Genomic DNA, 18,771 nt, shown 5'->3' on the forward strand with positions numbered 1-18,771 from the left:
AGAATTCTCTGCTGATGTCTGATACAACAGAAGCAGAAAAACATCTCATCTCCCTGGAAGCAAATAGCACAAAGTGGACTATCCTTGTTTACAAGTATACTTAAAAATGCCAAATCTTTCCCAAATGCTGACTGCTTTATAAAAGTATTTATCTTACATATGATGAACACATGCATAAATGAACATCTGACAAAAGTAGGTTATTCCTGTGTTCCAAGGTAATGCTATGTTCAATCTTTTAAATATTTTGTGTGCAAGTAAGCTTTTTTTTTTTTATTATTGACATAAGTTCTATAGTGCCAATTTCTTTTTTCTTTCTAGTTTTGAAACCAACAATCACAAACTAGATACAATTTTCTCTGCAAAAAAAAAAAAAAAAAAAAAAGTGCAATTAACAGCCAAAATTATTGTTATGGTGCATGAATTTATAAACAAAAACTTCACTGTATTACCACTAGTTAAATTAAAACAGCAATTTTTTTTTTTTATGTTGTACTGTCAACATTAACATGCTGTATTTTACTCTTTTCAGCAAACATTATCAGTTAATACAACTAAAACCTAAACCTGTACTTGAAAAAAACAGAACATTTCCTATATAATTATCTCATGTTGATCCAGAAGGCTTCTTTTCAGTAAAAAAGTTTTTCAAAATCATTACTTGTCCTGCACCAATAACTAGTATGACGCATGCTTCACCAATTGACCAGTACATAACTCTGGAATTCAGATCCTCTGCACGTTTGCGTCCTTGAGCTTCCCTTAATCGGTGATGAGTTTGGTAATCAATTATTGTATTCAGATTTTCATGAATTTTCGTAGATGAAGATTCCATCTAAATATAAAATGACAGAAAAAATTCAAATCTTGGTTTAAAAAAAAAAAAAAAAAAAAATTCCAAGCTTACATTATTGAGATATAGATAATAATTATTATCCTGGATTAAAACTTTACTACTTCCATACTGCTACTCTCAGCTATCAAAATATAGTATTTTCTGATCATATTATAAACAGTTGAGATAATTTGCTATTATATTTAAATTTTTTTGAAAAAGAAAATGAAATAACGAAAATAAATCTCTTTTCAATATTTTATTTCTTTATTTTTAAATATTGGTACCAAAAATGCTTAAAGCTATATAATTCACTGCCTCATTGTTAGGAATTTTTGAAACATCACCTAAACAGGGCACAGTATATCAGTTCTTACATGACTGTGGGTGGCAAGCCCTGCTAGAGTAAATAACTATAATGCTGGTGTACCTGATCTGCCTCCACAGGGCAGACTGTGGACAATGTTGGGTACCATTAGGGGCACAGCGGCTAAGTGATCACAGGAACAATGGTACATGACATTACACATGTACAAAATCCATACATTTTTAAACCTCTGGCATTGACAGTGTTCTGTTTCACACCCACAATGTACAATATGCTCAGATGGGGGAAACATTGGTACCATTTGACACTAAACACTCTACACGCTCACATAGTAGTGATGGATGTCATGTGAAATCATAAAGTGTTGGTGATATAGAGGCCTACAGTAGATATAAATCAGTCTATAAAAAAGTCACAAAGGAGATTAGGCAAGCTAAGGCAGATTACAAGAAGTCTCAAGCAAAGATAAACAGCAAAAACTTATTTACTTATATGTAAACACTAGAAGGAATGGGTTGAGACACATTAGTCCACTAGTTATGAATGGTTTAACTGTTGATGATCCTTTGCAGGTTGCTGACACAATGAATAGGTATTTTGCATCTACATTCAGAGGCATTTTTTAGGGATGAGCATGCCAGAACATATCAAGTCCAAATGGGAGCTAAATGATTTTGAGATAACTGCAATGAAGGTGAAGAAAACTGTTGAAGCTAAATATAGAAAAGGCACCCAGGGTAGATGGGATCTATCCAATTATATTAAGCGAAGCAGCAAAAGAGGTAAGCAAACTTTAACAATAATTTTGAGAGCATCCTTGGATTCAGGGGAGGTCCCTATGGACTGGAAATGGGCAAATGAATCCCCAATTCATAAAGGGGGATCAAAGGGCAAGTAGTAATTAGGGACCTGTTGGTTTGGCTTCTGTTACAGGGAAAATATACAATCACTGATTAAGAAAGTAATGAGGATCATCTAGACAGGAAAGCAGTCACAGCATGGATTTGTTAAGGGGCAATCTTGCTTGACTAATCTAACTGGATACTATGGTGCAGTAACAAAGGAAAGGGGGAAAAAAAATTCTGACACCACATACTTAGACTTCAGAAAAGCTTTTGACACTGTTCCACATAAAACACTACTATAAAAATTGGAGCAGTATGGCAATATGGCAAGTTACTGCTATGGATTAAGGAATAGTTGAATAGCAGAAGAAAATGAGTGATTATCATTGGACACTGCTCTCTTTGGTCTTCTACTATTAGAGGAGTTTCTGTGCTCAGCCCATTATTATTTTCTATATTTATTAATAATAATGATGAAGGTATATCATGCTTAATGTCTAAGTGTGCAGATGATACTAAAGTTGGTGGGGGTGGTTAATAACAGTAATCAGGGTATGCTACTGTAAAAGGATTTGGAAAGTTATGTAGATGGACTGAGAAGTGGCAATTAAATTTTAACATGCAAGAATATTAGCTAATGCTATTGAGGCAGTATTAGGTGGGCTGGAAAACTGCTAGCTTGTGGGGGGATACACAGACTAATAGAACATCAATAGTAGCAGCAGTCAGAAGTGAAAGTGATTCTTGCACTGCTTCTATTGGAATGAGCAGCAGCCTTGAAAGTGAGGTGCTGGGGGATTTCAAGGACTGCTGGGAGTCATCATGGAACAAGTAAATATATTGGTTGCATTAGGGAAACTAAGAGTAAGAATATGTGCATGTATACTTGCATGTACACCAATGCTAGGAGTATAATAAATAAATTTGATGAATTTGAGGTGCTGATGAAGACATCAAAGGCAGATACTGTTGGGATATCAGAGACGTGCTGTCACACAGATATAAGGAATGCAGAATTGAAATTTGGAGAGTACAACGTGTACAGAAAGAATAGACAATAGAAAGGAAGAGGGGTCATACTGTTAGTTAAGAAACAAAATCTAAGGGAGTGCATCCAGTCGATATTGGTGGACAGTGCAATGTTGAGTCAGTTTAGTGTGACATAAGCACTAGGAAAGAAAAAATGAGTTGGAGTGTTGGCCTAATGACTGATGATTACAACAACTGGACAGAAAAATAGTGCCCAAGTAAATCAGATTTTCTTATAATGGGGATTTTAACTTCCCAGATATAGATTGAAACTTGTGAGTTGGCCACTCATACACTAGCAAGACTTTTGTCGATTGCTTGGATGATTGTTTTCTATAGATTCAAGATAATATTCGAGAGGCAACCAGAGGTAGTCATACTCTTCATCTGATTATCAGCAGTGATTATTCATGCATCAATAATCTGCAGATAAAGGAACCACTAAGTGGCAGTGATCACAGTGTACTGATGTGGGATTTACTTAAAGATGTAACTACAATTAGGGGTTAGGGAAGGATTTTTGCTTTTGTAAAGGTGACTACAGTGGGACTAACTGATGATGTTACCAACAGCAAATTCTAAATGGGAAGCATTCAAGGAATTATCTTGGAAGCTACTAGGTTTTTCATACCAAATAAGAAATACTGTTCAAGGTTTAGGCCTAAATGGATGTCAGATTAACTAATGAGTCTCATGGCAGAGAAAAAAAATGCATTGGATGCATATAAATTATCAGGAGACACAGATGCCTATGGTAGATAGAAGACAGTCTGTAATCAATTCACAAAGGAGGTTAAGCAAGCAAAGTCAGATTACGAGAAAACTTTGGCAAAGGATGCAAAGAAAAACAGTAAAGACTTCTTTACTTACACAAACTCTAGAAGGAAGGGGATGAACCAGATTGGTCCACTTGATATCAATGGTTTAATTGTTGATGATCTGCTCAGGTAGCTGACAAGCTGAATGAGTATTTTGCATCTACATTCGCACATGAGGAATTCTGTAGGAAGTGGAGGCCAGAAGCTTATCAAAATCTAACATGGAGTAAAATATTTTGTAATAACTGGGAGCAAAGTAGAGGAGAAATTTCTGAAGTTAAACATAAGAAAGGCACCTGGAGTGGATGGGATCTATCCAGTTATATTAACATGTTAATGCTGGGGCAACCCACTGGTGTCTCATTGTGATACGAGCCTTGTATTCAGTTTTGGCATTAAGCGGCCAGTGTTTAAGCATTTTATTGGATTCACTTGTCCTCCATATATATTTATCTACCAAGTGTCAGCCCAGGATCACTATTTTTTTATTTATTGAGGAGGTTTATGTGGGGTATATAAAATCATAGTAGCTGGAATAGAAAAAGGAACCAACAGGTGACAGTTTTTATTTCAAATATAATTATTTTTGTTTACAGTGAATTATGTTGAAGAATTCTAGACACAAAGCGGGTTGATTTTCACAATCTTGACAAAATGTTTTCACTTTTTTTGCCTTCCGGTCTGCTTCTTTCTTTCCTTCCTTTTCAGAAATTTTCTTGTAACACTCCCTGCAACGTTTCCTAACTTTCCTTGCTTGACCTTCCATTTTACAAAAATGTATGAATTCTGTCAGGTACCTTTGTTACTTTTGTAGTAGTCTTGCTATTCAATAAACTGTATATTATATTTTCTTGGAATTGAAGGATGGACAGACGATTATTAGTCCCAAATTTACTCTGTACCACCCATGCATTGACTAGCATGGTACCAAAGATGAACTCCATTGCAGCTTTTTTATACCATTTTACAGTTTTACACAGGCTACTATAATATGACGCCATTTGGTCAGATATATTCACTCCCTTCTTTGCTTGATTGTAGCTGATAACATCGGGTTTCTTGATTTTTTTCTCCCTTTCTATTGTTCTTTCCCATCTCAATAATTTTACACTGATGAGTTTTGTATGTTGTTAGCATCATTACTGGTCTTTTATCAATTCATTCCATGATTTTCACTCCTTTGTTATTCTCAAGAGCGATTATGTCTCCTTGTTTCATTTTTTCTCCTGTAATATTCTTTGGTATTCCTTTTTGATTGCTTCTTAGAGTCCCACAGAGAAAGGTTTTCTTTTCTAATAACTCTTGTGCTAGAGGGAAACTGGTGTACAAAATATCCGAATAAAGGACACGTCCTTCATTGAACAGATTAGCCATCAGTTTCATTGAGACAGCATGGGAATGTCCTTTACCTTCCACTGAATCAACCTTTCCAGTATAAATAGAGATTTCATCAATATATACCTCGAGCAAACATAATTTATAAAATCTGATCCCATATTTATGAGATTAGTTAGGGATATACTGGTGAAAGAGTAGCCTTCCACGCCAAGGGATCAAACTTTCATCAATTACCAAGTTTTTTCCTGTCTTCAACACACTTTGAAAATTCCTATTGGCTTTATCTAATAAAATTCTGATTTTGTTGAGATGGTCTTGTCCATTAGCAGTTTCGTTGTCAGAGAAATGCCAATATTTCAGCAGATCTAGGAAACAATCTCAACTCATAGATTTCCTAATGAGATTATTCAAGTATAAATCTTTTTTATTTGACCAGTATAATCTTATATCTGGGACATGAACAATTCCCATTACAAATAATATTCCAAGAAAATTTTCCATTTCTGGTTCAGTGGTTGGTCTTCAATCAGCTACTGATGATAAACAGTACTGTGCATATCTGTTGGTTTCAGTCACCATCATCTGAAGAATATCATCAGTTAGAAACAGTTTGTATATGTGGTAAGGTTGGTTCAAATCAACAAGGATTTCAGCATCTTTTATTATATTCATTAATTTAAATTTTAGTTTTCCTACCTCTTGCCAAATAACATTTTCAGACTTATATGCACTGGCGATTACTTGAGAATTTGGGTCATTATTTTCATCACTAATTTCATGATATTCATCACTTTCATCAGATTCTTCTGAGGTTTGGATCTTATCATCAGAGAACCATTACTGTAATTGGAATGTATGTCTAAATCATCTAATTCTGACCCGTCGTTGGATTCATCACTAAAGAAATATTGTGGCTTCTCTTCTGTCCGCAAGTCCAACTCTGTTCTCTATACCCCTGGATGATTTTCATCATGTTTTTGGGCACTTTTTTCTTTCAAAAGAGGTACATCTGAATCATCACTATCACTTATATTCATTGAACATTCTTTGTCTTTAGCTCGATTTTCGTAAAAAGAGGAGGGGCTTATTTCAAAACATTTTAGAAATAGGTATCTATAAATACAATAAATGAAAATTCGAAATATCTAAAGAGTTTACCTCAATCTCTAGATTATAGTGATAAACGAAATGTTCTCCACATGTGCACGTATTTGAAATGAAGTCAATATGGAGGCAATAACTATTGTCAATCTCACAAAGTATGAACAAATTGGAAACAATGCTCATGCAGTAGCAGGAAGTAATTTGAGTGTGCGCATTGGTGACTCACTGGCACTTAACCCCGTTCGTTGACAATAATTAGCGCCACAGGAATGATAGCGACCCACCGGTGGGTCGCTATCAAATTTTCACAAAAAACAAATAACAACTCATTTTTCTTGCACATACTGTGTTATTTGTCACTTAAATGAGAACCGAATTATGAAAAAAACAGCCGTCATTTGGGAAATAAAAGTGGTGAGTCTATCTGTCTCTTAGGCTTCGTGTTAAATAAATGCCCCAGTGGGAACGTGTTAAAGGAGGCAGCAAAGGAAGTAAGCAGGCCCTTAGCCATGATTATTAGGGTGTCCGTGGACTCAGGAGAGTCTCCACGGACTGGTGATGTGCAAACATATTCCCAATTCACAAAGGGGGGGATTGAAAGGTGACACAAGTAAATATAGACCTGTTAGTTTAACTTCTCTTCCAGGAAAAATATTGGAGTCTTTATTTTTGAACTATAACCGCAATTATAGTTCAAAAACACAGCATGGGTTTGTTAAGGGAAAGTCTTGTCTGACCAACTTGAATGGATGCTTTGTCGTCACAAAGGTACTGGATGCAAAAAATGATTTTGATATTATATACTTGGACTTTAGGAAAGCTTTTGATACTGTTGCACATTATTATTAGCCATATGGTGCATGGAAGCCTAAGGCTTATGCTGCACCAGCCAAAAAATATTCCTGAGTTACTCTGAGAGAGAGAGAGAGAGAGAGAGAGAGAGTCAGAAGTAGAAAGGAATCACCAAGAAAGAGAAGAATGATGATATTCAGCTCGGGACCTTCGGTGTGCCAAGCCCATGCTCACAAGATGTGAGCCTCTGGAGTGGCATGGAAGACTATTGTACAAGTTGGAGTAGTGTGGTATTTAGGGCAGGTGATAAAAGAAAGGTTGAGTGGGAGAAGACAGAGTGATAATCAATGGACACTGCTCTTCATGGACTAATGTTATTAGTGGAGTTCTCCAGGGGTCCGTTTTGGGCACATTGTTTTCTGTATTTATCAATGATATTGATGAAGGTATGTCAGGCTTAATGTCCAAGTTTGAAGACAATACAAAGGTTGGCTGAGTTGTTAATGACAGTAAGGATGATATGCTACTGCAAAAGAATCTAGAAAAGTTGAGCAGATGGGCTGAGAGGTGGCAACTGAAGTTTAACATTGACAAATGCAAAGCACTGCATGTGGGTAGCAGTAACCCTAGATAGCATATCAACTGTGAGGTACTACACTCAGGGCAGTGGAGAATGAAAAAGACATGCAGGTATTTGTGCAGTCAGATATGAAGTTTTCTGAGTAGTACAGACAGGCTGCAGGAGTAGCTCATGGGGTCTTGTCATTGTTATATAGAAATTTTTCCAGCAGAATAAGGAGGCAATTATCCCTTTCTATAAGGCAATTGTCAAGCCACACCTTGAGTACTGCATACAGGTCTGAGACCTCACTGCAGAAAAGAGGTTGAGCTACTAGAACAAGTATAGAGAAGGGCAATGAGTTCAGTGGGTGGAACAAAGGGTTGCTATTCTTAAAATTTGCTTAAGTTCTGCAAAGTGCAGCATCCGGAGACTAGGCACCTGCAAGGTGATCTGATTGAGGTGTAGAAGGCTTTGAATGGTTTGAGCAAGCTGATGGAATTCTTGCTCATATTCTGCACCTGACGGGGCTTTGTTTGTTTGTTTGTTATTTGGTTTTTTAGGAGCATTAGCAACTAAGGCCATATTGCTCCGGGGATAGGCGGTGATCATTCCCTGACCTTTCCGCATCCTCTGTATTTGGTGGTCACGGTCTCGAACCCCGGTCTGATCAAGAAGCGTGTGCTACGCACTGCTGCTTCTGCCCACCTGGCTACGGAGGTGCCACCTGAGGGGGCATAAATTCATATTGAGGAAAGATAGTTGTAGAACAGATGTGTGGAAATTTGCCTTTAGCCAGTGGGTGGTTAATTGCTGGAACAGACTTCCATTTGTTGTTGTGGAAGTTGACAGCTTAAGTAAGTTCAAGGCTGAACTTTACAAACTTTTGGAGCGAATGGATGGGCGAAAAGGGAAGGTTTTTTTTGGCTGATGCTATATAAGCTGACTTTCTTGCATCATATGCTTCTACTAATGCTAACATCAACAAATACAAGGTGCCACATATGGTTAGAACAGCAATCATAGAATATCATACCAACTGTGCAGTACCATAATCACGGTAGTGGAGAATGAAAAAATGACATGGGGTTTGAGAGGGGGGAAGAAGGTAATTGTGCAGTCAGATATGAAATTGTTTAAGCAATGCAGATAGGCTGCCAGGAAGGTTCTTGGGGTTTTGCCAAATTACGGACATGAATTTTGCCAGCAGGGATAAGGAGGTGACCGATCTGCTTCATAATGGCAATGAGTTTCCATCAGTTCCTGAGTTTCATTCAGTGGGACTTAAAGTCATGAAAGCATGTCTAAGGTTCTACATGCTATAAAATACCAGGATTATTATTATCATTAGCCATATGGTGCAAGGAAGCCCAAGGCTTATGCCGCACCAGCCAAAAAAAAAATTTCTGAATTACCCTGAGAGAGAGAGAGAGAGAGAGAGAGAGAGAGAGAGAAAAGGGAATCACTAAGAAAGAAAAGAATGATGATATCCAGCTGAGGAATCTGGATGTGCCAAGCCCATACTCACCAGATGTGAGCCCCAGGGGTTAGAACATTATGGATGGAACATATGCAGTAATCTTAAGGTTAATGGTTTGCAGGGTTGTTTTACAAAATATTGTTGTTCTTTGTGTTTGTGGGCCAGCCATGCAACAGAAGAACGTTATGTTGTGCAACATTGGGACAAGCGAGATGAGTTCATACCAGGACAATGTAATGTAAAATATATTCCTTTAGTGCAATCAAACAAAGTTCTTCTTCCACCCCTGCACATCATGAAAAATTTTGCAAATGGACAAGATAAAGAAGGTAATGGATTTGCACATTCGAATTTTTGTAGGACCCCAAATTAAGAAACTCCTGAAAGATGATGTGTTTGAAACTAAGTTAAAGGAGGTTAAATTGGCAACTTGGCAATCATTTAAGGCGGTAGTACATGATTTTTTTGGGTAATAGGAAAGAAGAAAACTATGAAATGTTGGTGTCTAATTTACTCGAGTGCTACAAAATTTCATTTTCTTCATTCCTATCTCGAATTTCTCCTCGAAAATCTGGGAGATGTGAGTGATGCACATGGGAAACTGTTTCATCAAGATATTTCCATGATGGAAAAGTGGTACCGAGGTCGCTGAAATCCTGTAATGATGGGGATTAGTGATAGTTCCTTGTGAGGGAGAGTAAGCAGGAATACAAGAGAAAATCCCTTTGTAGCAAACATTTTTAAGGACAATTACAGGTATGCTGTTCATATATATTATTGAAATACAACTATTTTGCTAGATTTATATTTTTTCGAAGTTAAATGAGCTATAGAGAAGGTATAGTATTTTTTTACACGTATTACAAACTTAATTATACGTATATATCCCTTTATTTTAACATTTAATGGAAAATATAGCTGTATTGTAACTTTCTAATATCAGGACAAAACAGACCCTGGAATAACCATAATAAAAAACATGAGCTGCTAATGGGTAATTAACTTTTTACTGATCACACGAGGAAAACTCCTCTCACTATACAGCAGTGTTTCTCAACCTGTGTGCTGTGAGTATGCTTCGCGTGTGCTGCGAAAAATGCAAATTAAAAAATAAATTAATAAAACCAAATTTTATAATAAAAATTAATTGTATTTTTGTTTGTTTTTATATATTTATGTAATTTTTTACATTTCCTTTGAAATTTCATGTAATTCATGCATATTAAAAAAAGAGAGATATTAAAAGCATTTAAAACAAATAATAAGAGTACTATTAAATATATCCAACAAAAATAACTGTATAAGTGTAGGTTGTGATTGTAGTGTGCTGCAAAATTTTAGCATCTTTAAAAGTGTGCCACAGCAACATAAATTTGTTATAATTTATTTAATTCCTATTGGATGTCTTTTTGTATGGGTCTGTCAGACCCATGCATAAAGACATCCAATAGGAATTAAATAAATTATACCAAATGAAGAATTATTAATATTCATGATAATGTAATGAAAAAAAATCTTGACAAACGTAACCTCAAATCACAAAGTACTTTAAAAGAAAGAAAGTTTCTCTCAATTGATATTATTTAGGATTGCAATTAGCAACTTTATCTATAAATCATTCTGGTGTGTTATAAATATCTTTTTATACATCTACTGCTAAAGTGCATTATGGTAAGGAGAGAGTCTTCAAAGAAGTGCATCATGTAATAATTTAACACATGGAAATTGTTAAAAACAATTAACTCCTTCAAATTTTACACATCACCATCTGGGTTAAGTCTCACAGACTAACAAATAAAGTGCCAGTATATTTCCCAAACCAAAAAGACCACTGATACAGTTGTGAGAAGGTGCCAAGATTACCAAAGAAATCTCACATCAAATTAACACAGAAATCAAGACCTCTTGAAAGATATTGAGATACAGCAGGTGAAACAAGGCAGTTTTTCAGTTGGAAGGTCAAAATAACTCCCATGCTAGCAAGTATGCCAAAGGATTAAATATTGCCAATATTTAGATAACCTGCAACTACTTTCTAAACATTTAATATGATTAAACATACAGGAAGATATGCATTATAAAATTGTTTTCAGTAAGAAAATAGAAGATAAAATATCGTTATACACATTTCACTGAAATTACAATTTTTTTTTTTGTCTACTAACTTTCAGAGTCAGAACTAAGTACTGAAAAACTAATACTATTTATATGATCCTCAGTTTAATAAAATCCCTAAGTGTTTTTTACATTTTTATTGTCTATTTAAATATTTAGATTACTGTAGAAACAGTGATAAATCTTATTTTATTTATTAACATTAAAGCTTACTTTAGTCATTGCTGTCATGTGTTCTCCAACTCCAGGGAGTGGCTTTTCTTCACCCACTTGAAAATCAAAGTAAACAAGTTTGTGGCTGAAAGTAGAAAATTCATTGCTGAAGCAAGCTCTGTAAACTCCAGTCTGCTGTGCAGTCCAAGTGTGACTATCAAACTGTTTTTTTACACCCTTATATAACACTTCACCATATGGAGCCTCAAGAGAAACATCAACATCATAATGACCACCAGTAACAACCTAATCATCAAAAAGTGGAAAAAATAAGTTTTTATAATCTCATCAAATATATCATCCAGTTTGGCTGAAATTAAATCATTGCAATAATCACAAAATATGGGATAAAATTTTTAAACAGTTTATAAAAGATTTTTACAATTTTATTTGAAAACAGCAGAAAACTTATTAGGTAACTCAGAAGTGAGTGACAATTAAATTAGCAGCTGTTTGTGTCAGATAGCAAGGTTGTTTTCCACACATGGTAATTTTGGATAATTGAAGGTCAGGAAGAACAATGTGCAAAATTGCTGCTTTTCCAATCAGAATTTGGCATTTCCAAAAAGAGAAAAGAAAAATGATGGCTGATCTTCAACTTGAAATCATATGTCTTCAAAACTAAGTATTTAGCTAGCCAAGTGACAGCGGTTTGCAAAAATGACACGAAACTACACATGTGCTTGAAGTATTCATTATACTACAAACTTGTCACTGGTTTGATGTTTTATGGCACATAAGCATGTTTTCATCAAGGAAACTAAAGCTATGAGTTTTTCCAGTGAGTAATATCTGTAAATTGTATATATTCTATGGTCAGTTTGCCTGTTTTGCCAGATGAAAAAAATCAATTGGAAAGGGAGGCCATGCAACTATCATCTGAGACTAATTTAGCCACAGTAGGAAAGGAAGCCTATAAAAATTTCCATTCATATTGTCATGTCCAGCCATATTGCCATGTCAGGCCTTTAATAGCGTGGAAGGGCTGATCATAACCACTGTGCTACCTGTGAGGTGGCATAATGGTTATGTTTATTGTTTTAACTTTACACAAGTCCACAGGGGCTTACTTCTGGTGAGTATGTACTTGGTACACCCAGGACCCTGAGCTGGATATCGTTATTTTTCTCTTTCTTGGTGATTTCCCCCCCCCCCCCCCCATCTCTTAGGGCAACTCAGAAATTTGCTTTTTTTTCTTCTTTTTTTTTTTGGCTGATGCAGCAAAAGCCTCAGGCTTCCTTGCATCATATGGCTGATAATGATAATGAAAAGTCACAATACAGGTGCAACGTCTTTTAATCAACTCTGGCTCTTAATTTTTTGACTGACCACTGTACTGGAATTCATATTAAACTACATTGAGAACTGGAATGTTCCACAACTGGAAAGTAAAAATCTTTAACAAGTATGGAGCATCTATTCATCATATCACCAATTTCAGCTTAAGTTAAATCAGTTGAGACCTTAGTACCTTTTTTTTATCTTTTTTTTTTTTTTTTTTTAAGGGGGCATATTAGCATATATATGCAAAACACCAATTTTCACCATGTCCATTTGCAGTAATGCAATTTTCAGTGGATCAGTTTTCATGAAATTTTATATTTGGCTCTTTTGGAAAGATTTCATGAGCCACCCAAAATTTCATTAAAATCAGATTAATAAAAATCTGGCAATTATGATTCCTTTTATTCGAACATATCATACAGGCAATCCATATACACAGGTGTAATGTCTGAAATCCATCAACCTTGGGATCAGGAGATTGCCACTTGGTTAGATTTATTATCCAAATTAGATTTGGATTATAAATCTGACCAAACATGAATAAAGGAAGAATGCAATTGGCAGCATAGGCATCTATTTTTTGATAATTTTCTACATGATTAATTTATTTTTTATTAATTACATTCTTTTATCCTTTAGGCCAGAGACCAAAATTTGGAAGTGAGACTGCAGCATGAAGTTACCAAAGCAATTATCAACAAAATTGCTCTGGTAATATTACATTAAAACAAGGATAAAAAAATAAACAGAAACAATTGCACAGGAAATTTTTTTTTTTAACTGGACATGATCATTTATTATTATTATTATTATTTTTTTTTAAGTAATAAACGTAAAGGTTTTTTTAAGCATTTGGTGCTAATCACACTGATCACTTAGCATGATCAGCACCAAACACTTTTCCACTGTTCTGGCAGCCATGTTAAAATTTTCAGCAACTATTGGAATACCTTCAATGACCTTGAAATCAATAGTAAGTGTGTGTGTGGGTGGGGGGGGGGGAGAAGACTATTTTCTCACGTCAAAAAAGAACTGCAGAGTCCAATCTTTAGTATTACTCATATAATGCTTGACTTGGTTGGTTTGAATTTTTTTGGTGCAAAAGCAACTTAGGCAATAACCCCAGGGGCTCACATCTGGTGAAAGGGCTTGGCACACACAGGGTCCTGAGCTGGACATCATTCTTCTCTTGGTGATTTACTTCTCTCTCTCTCTGGGTCACTCAGAATTTTTTTTTTTTTTTTGGCTGGTGCAGCATAAGCCTCAGACTTCCTTGCACCATACAGCTAATAATAATAATAATAATATTGTTCACTACACAATGCAAGGAAGCAACAGACTGAAGAGCCTTTCAGCATAAGTTAAAGTTTTCTGAATGATACCTATACACTGGCTGATTGCACTCAAAAACAATGAATGAAAGGGAAAATTGCAAATGAGTTTCCATAGCTGCATTCGAATACCATTAATACAGTGCAAAATCAGAAAGGCAAGGGTAAGAGCCCTTACACAAAGAACATAAACTGACCAAAGCCTATCATCTGCATTGGCAATGTGTTAATCAGCTCACTGGTCATGGACACACAAAGCAGCTGACCAGCATGCTGTCAGTTCTGGTAACTTGCATTATTCAAAGCCGTCACGCATGCTAGTTTGTATGTGTGCATTAAGTGGTATGAACAGGGAGGGGAGGATTAAAAAGATTTGTATTCACCCAGAAGTAGTTGTGATAGAAGGCTGAAACAAACACCATGCATTATACTTTTTTAAACACAGTCACCATACATTTTTGTAACCTCTAAATCAGGGGTGGGCAACTTTTTTCGGATGAAAAAAGTTGCGGGCCGAATGAAATTTTCATATCATGATGTGGGCCGAATGAAATTTTCACATCATGATGCGGGCCGAATGAAATTTTCACACATGATGCGGGCCGAATGAAATTTTCACATCATGATGCGGGCCGAATGAAATTTTCACATCATGATGCGGGCCGAATGAAATTTTCACATCATGATGCGGGCCGGAATAGATTGAACGATTTAATAAAAAAAATCAGAACCTAAAAAAATGTTATATTACTTGAATTACCAAATTATTAATGTACTTTTAAAAAAAATATCTGAATGTTCAATTATCATTGAAAATGCGGCATTCGGCATCAATTTTTATTTTTTTTTTAATTGGCTCATTTTATGGGCTATAAATTATATTAAATTAAAAATTGTAATAATTAGAAAAGGCATAAAACATAAAATATCTTGCACCAATATTATTTTTTTCAATAAGAAGTCAAACCCAAAGGAACTTCGTTCAATCGATGCTACAATAATAATTAGATAGTATGAATCAGAGCTGTAATACTCAATATGTTCTACGTTGATAATAATATTAGTAAATTAATAAGAGGAGTTTACCTCAATATAGTACGTGGAACACTTCCGTATAATACCCTCCAGAAATTAAAACGGAAAAAACGAAAAAAATCGACACTTACCGGTACATTAAAGTAAAATATAAATAATTAAAGTAAAATATAAATAATTAAAGTAAAATATAAATAATTAAATAATCAATTTAACACAATTCAAAATCAATTCAAAACAATTAAAATTCAAATTAACGCAATTAAAAGAATCTAACGAAAATATTCAAATGTACCGGTAAGTGTCGATTTTTTCGTTTTTTCCGTTTTAATTTCTGGAGGGTATTATACGGAAGTGTTCCACGTACTATATTGAGGTAAACTCCTCTTATTAATTTACTAATAATAATTAGGAAATAACTCTTTGACGCTGCGCAGAATCACTTGGTTACTGTTGTACTGGCCGCAATTCCTGATTGAACCGAATTAAGCCGAACGTTTACAGCGAGTGTAGTCAAGTATGGATTTTCTATATTTATGCATTTAACGAGGGGGCCGGATTCAAGATTGTCGCGGGCCACATGTGGCCCGCGGGCCAGCTGTTGCCCACCCCTGCTCTAAATACACTTCTGCAGGCCAGTTTTTAGATGTCCTCTGATTGTCCTTCAACCACGACTTGGTATCAGAAATTACCTCATTATCAGCAGCAAAATGTTTTCCACAAAGAAAGGACTTCAGGGCAGGAAAGAGGAAAAAATTGAGAGTGCAAGGTCAAGGGAATAAGCAGGATGCAGCAAACTGACAAAAGCAATATTTCAGTTTTTGCTCACACATTGACCCCATTTCATGTGCATATTGTGCTCTTTCCTTCTATTAGTAAAGGGTCAGAAGTCTGAGAGCTCATCTAGCAGATGCTTTACTCATATGCAACTGCTGATGGATAATATACTCCACAGGCTCAGCACCAGTTTAGAGTTCTGCAGCTAGTTCTTTGATGCTAATAATCATTTTTTTGCAACATTCTCTTCTGTTAAAACAGTTGCTAGGCATCCTAGGATTTCTACATCAGGCACTGAGGTTCTTACACATTTTAATTGTTACCAATGTGCCACAACACTGTAACCTAGGCAGTCTGTTCCATAAGTAGCGACCATTTCTTCGTGGTTTGTTTGGGTGTTTTTCCTTGAAGAAACAGGAACTGAATCACTGATCTGCATTCCACTTTACCCACTGTGACACTTCATTTAGAGCTGCAAATAAAAAAAATTAACTGTCAGAATGAAATCAAAATTTGTGTGGCTTCTATAGAGATTTCAAGGTATCAAACAAAAATGTCATCTTTCTATCACTACTTCTGGGTGAATCTTTTTTTGAAACCACTTCATACATATACGAGCAGGGTTGCCAACTTTAAAAAAGGAAAAGTTTGAAAAACTTAATTATATTTAAAAAAAAACTGATCATCAAATAACAAAAACCTGGACTAACACAGCAAAAACTACTGGAGAAAATACTTGTGGGAACAAAGAATGTTTTGCCACTGTACATCTGCCATATTATGAAGTCATTCCTCTGATCAGTGCAAAGCAACAAAACAATACTCACTGCTGCAGCCACTGACAACCAAAACGCTGATGGAACCGATATTCGGGTGACACTCAAGTCAAGTGGACCCAATTTCGGCGAAGTCCGGACTGTCCGTGACAGTCAAATCCTCTGCTTGCACCTTCACGATGGTAGGACTGTTAGTAATCCTGGGTATAACCTCCATGCACAATACATGGTGGGTGACCACATAGGTGTGAACCAACATAAGCAGGGGTCGAGGTGTGATGCCCACACCACATGGAGGAACGCTGCCCCTCTATGTTACCAGGCGGTACTAGGTGGTAGATGACTCTCATCAACCGGTGAAATGCCACCACTTTGCTTATTGGAGGCTTGAAGTGGTGAAATCCATGTTTAGTCTCTAGAGCTAAGTTCTGGTCAACCCTTCCCAATCTCTTCCATCATGCAGTATGATTGATGACTTTTGAGGTAATGATGAACGTTGTGGAGAGATTCAATATTCCTTACATTTCGAGGGTACAGCTCTAAAACGGTGTTCGCAGGCGGGCCGCTAGTTAGTCCACCAGACTGAACCCATTGGTAACTCTCTAGGAGGCTTCCGGATCAGCTAGTGTATAATCTTGCTACCTCTACTCTGCCAGATAGTGACTGGAGGGAGTCCGAGTAGTGTGTATGCGGGGAGCATTGTCAAGGCCATGTTATGTCAAAGATCCGGGTATATTCTTAACACATGTACGCCATATCCAAAAATTTCATTACTTCATACAGCATGTCCCAGCCACTTTTTCTTACTATTGAAAAAACCATGAATTGTCAAACTAATAGAGCAAACTTATCTGCGAAAAGATGTAAACCTTCCAAGGACTTCCTAATTCATTTCACAAATATACGTGGTCTCAATTCTAATCTCAACGATGTCCATTTCCACTTGCAGTCTGCCAAACCTCATGTACTTTTTCTGACAGAATCTCAGTTATCGGTTGATTCAACTACTGCTCATCTCAAATGCCCAAATTATTCGCTGTATGATTCCTTTCGCCTCAAAGGTGGTACTTGTGCATATCTCCGTTCTAATATTCCCTGTCAGAGACTTGGCAATTTGGAATCTCCTCTCTTTGATCTTCTCTGGCTTAAAATCTCTGTACCTCATTGTGTCAAATTCATCTGTTGTCTCTACCGTTCTACTGACCTGCGAGACTTCTTTTCTTCTCTTCCTTGGTCGGATTACTGTTTCAAAAGTTCTGATGTCAACGTTCTTCCAACTCCACTAATCACTTGGAGCTCTTTGACTTCCTCTCTTTGCAACTTGACTTTCTCCAGTCCAACTTTCCTAACAGTGAGGTAATTTCCCTTGGTGATTTTAATGTTCACAACTCCAGCTGGCTTCCATTTTCTAGTCACACCGACCCAGCAGGTCGAGATGGTGAGGCTTTTGCAATTACTAATGACCTAGCACAGATTGTTCATTTACCTACAAGAATACTGGACAATCCTAATCATACAGCCAATACGCTTGATCTTTTTCTCACAAACAACCCTTCTAAGTACACGGTCGAAGTGAGAGATCCTTTAGGCACTTCAGATCACAACTTGGTGACTGTCTCTTCTCCAATGGAACCTTTATCTCATGGCTATTCCCAACCTCGTGTTGTTTGGCATTACACGAATGCAAAATGGGATGACCTGTGAGACTTCTTTTCTTCTCTTCCTTGGTCAGATTACTGTTTCAAAAGTTCTGATGTCAACATTTGCTCAGATCGTGTCAGTGAAATTATTCTTGCAGCAAATGGAATCCTTTATCCCACACTCCACTTTAAAATCTCGTCCTTTACCTAAACCTTGGTTTTCCAATAAATGTGCTAAGGCTGTCCAAGAGAAGAATGTTGCATATCGTAATTGGCTTGTTTCTAATTCTTCAGTTTCATTTTCTGCCTACACCAAAGCTCGCAACAATTGTAAAGCAGTTATTAATCAGTCCAAACAAGAGTTTGAACAGGCTAAGAGTAGAAAACTTGCTTCTTGCCCTAATGGTAGCCGAGCATTCCGGTCTCTTGCAAAAGCTATTGGCCGCAACTTTTGCCCATCTCTGCTCCCACC

The 18,771-nt window shown here is 36.4% G+C and overlaps 1 protein-coding gene across 1 annotated transcript in view; it reads right to left on the reverse strand.

The window, feature by feature from the left end:
- Positions 1-438: 438 nt before the first annotated feature.
- Positions 439-18,771, reverse strand: part of p24-1 (transmembrane emp24 domain-containing protein) — a 44,043-nt gene continuing 25,710 nt past the window's right edge. Inside the window, exons 2-3 of the mRNA XM_090375242.1 lie at positions 11,457-11,702; positions 439-835 (exon numbers count right to left, since the gene is read on the reverse strand). Of these exons, the coding sequence (XP_090231368.1) occupies positions 608-835; positions 11,457-11,702 (474 nt within the window). The 3' untranslated portion in view covers positions 439-607. The remainder of the gene's footprint in view (positions 836-11,456; positions 11,703-18,771) is intronic.

This window comes from Mastigoproctus giganteus, chromosome 6 (assembly GCF_048544385.1).
Source record: "Mastigoproctus giganteus isolate SK-2022 chromosome 6, ASM4854438v1, whole genome shotgun sequence".
NCBI classification, from domain to species: Eukaryota; Metazoa; Arthropoda; class Arachnida; order Uropygi; family Thelyphonidae; genus Mastigoproctus; species Mastigoproctus giganteus.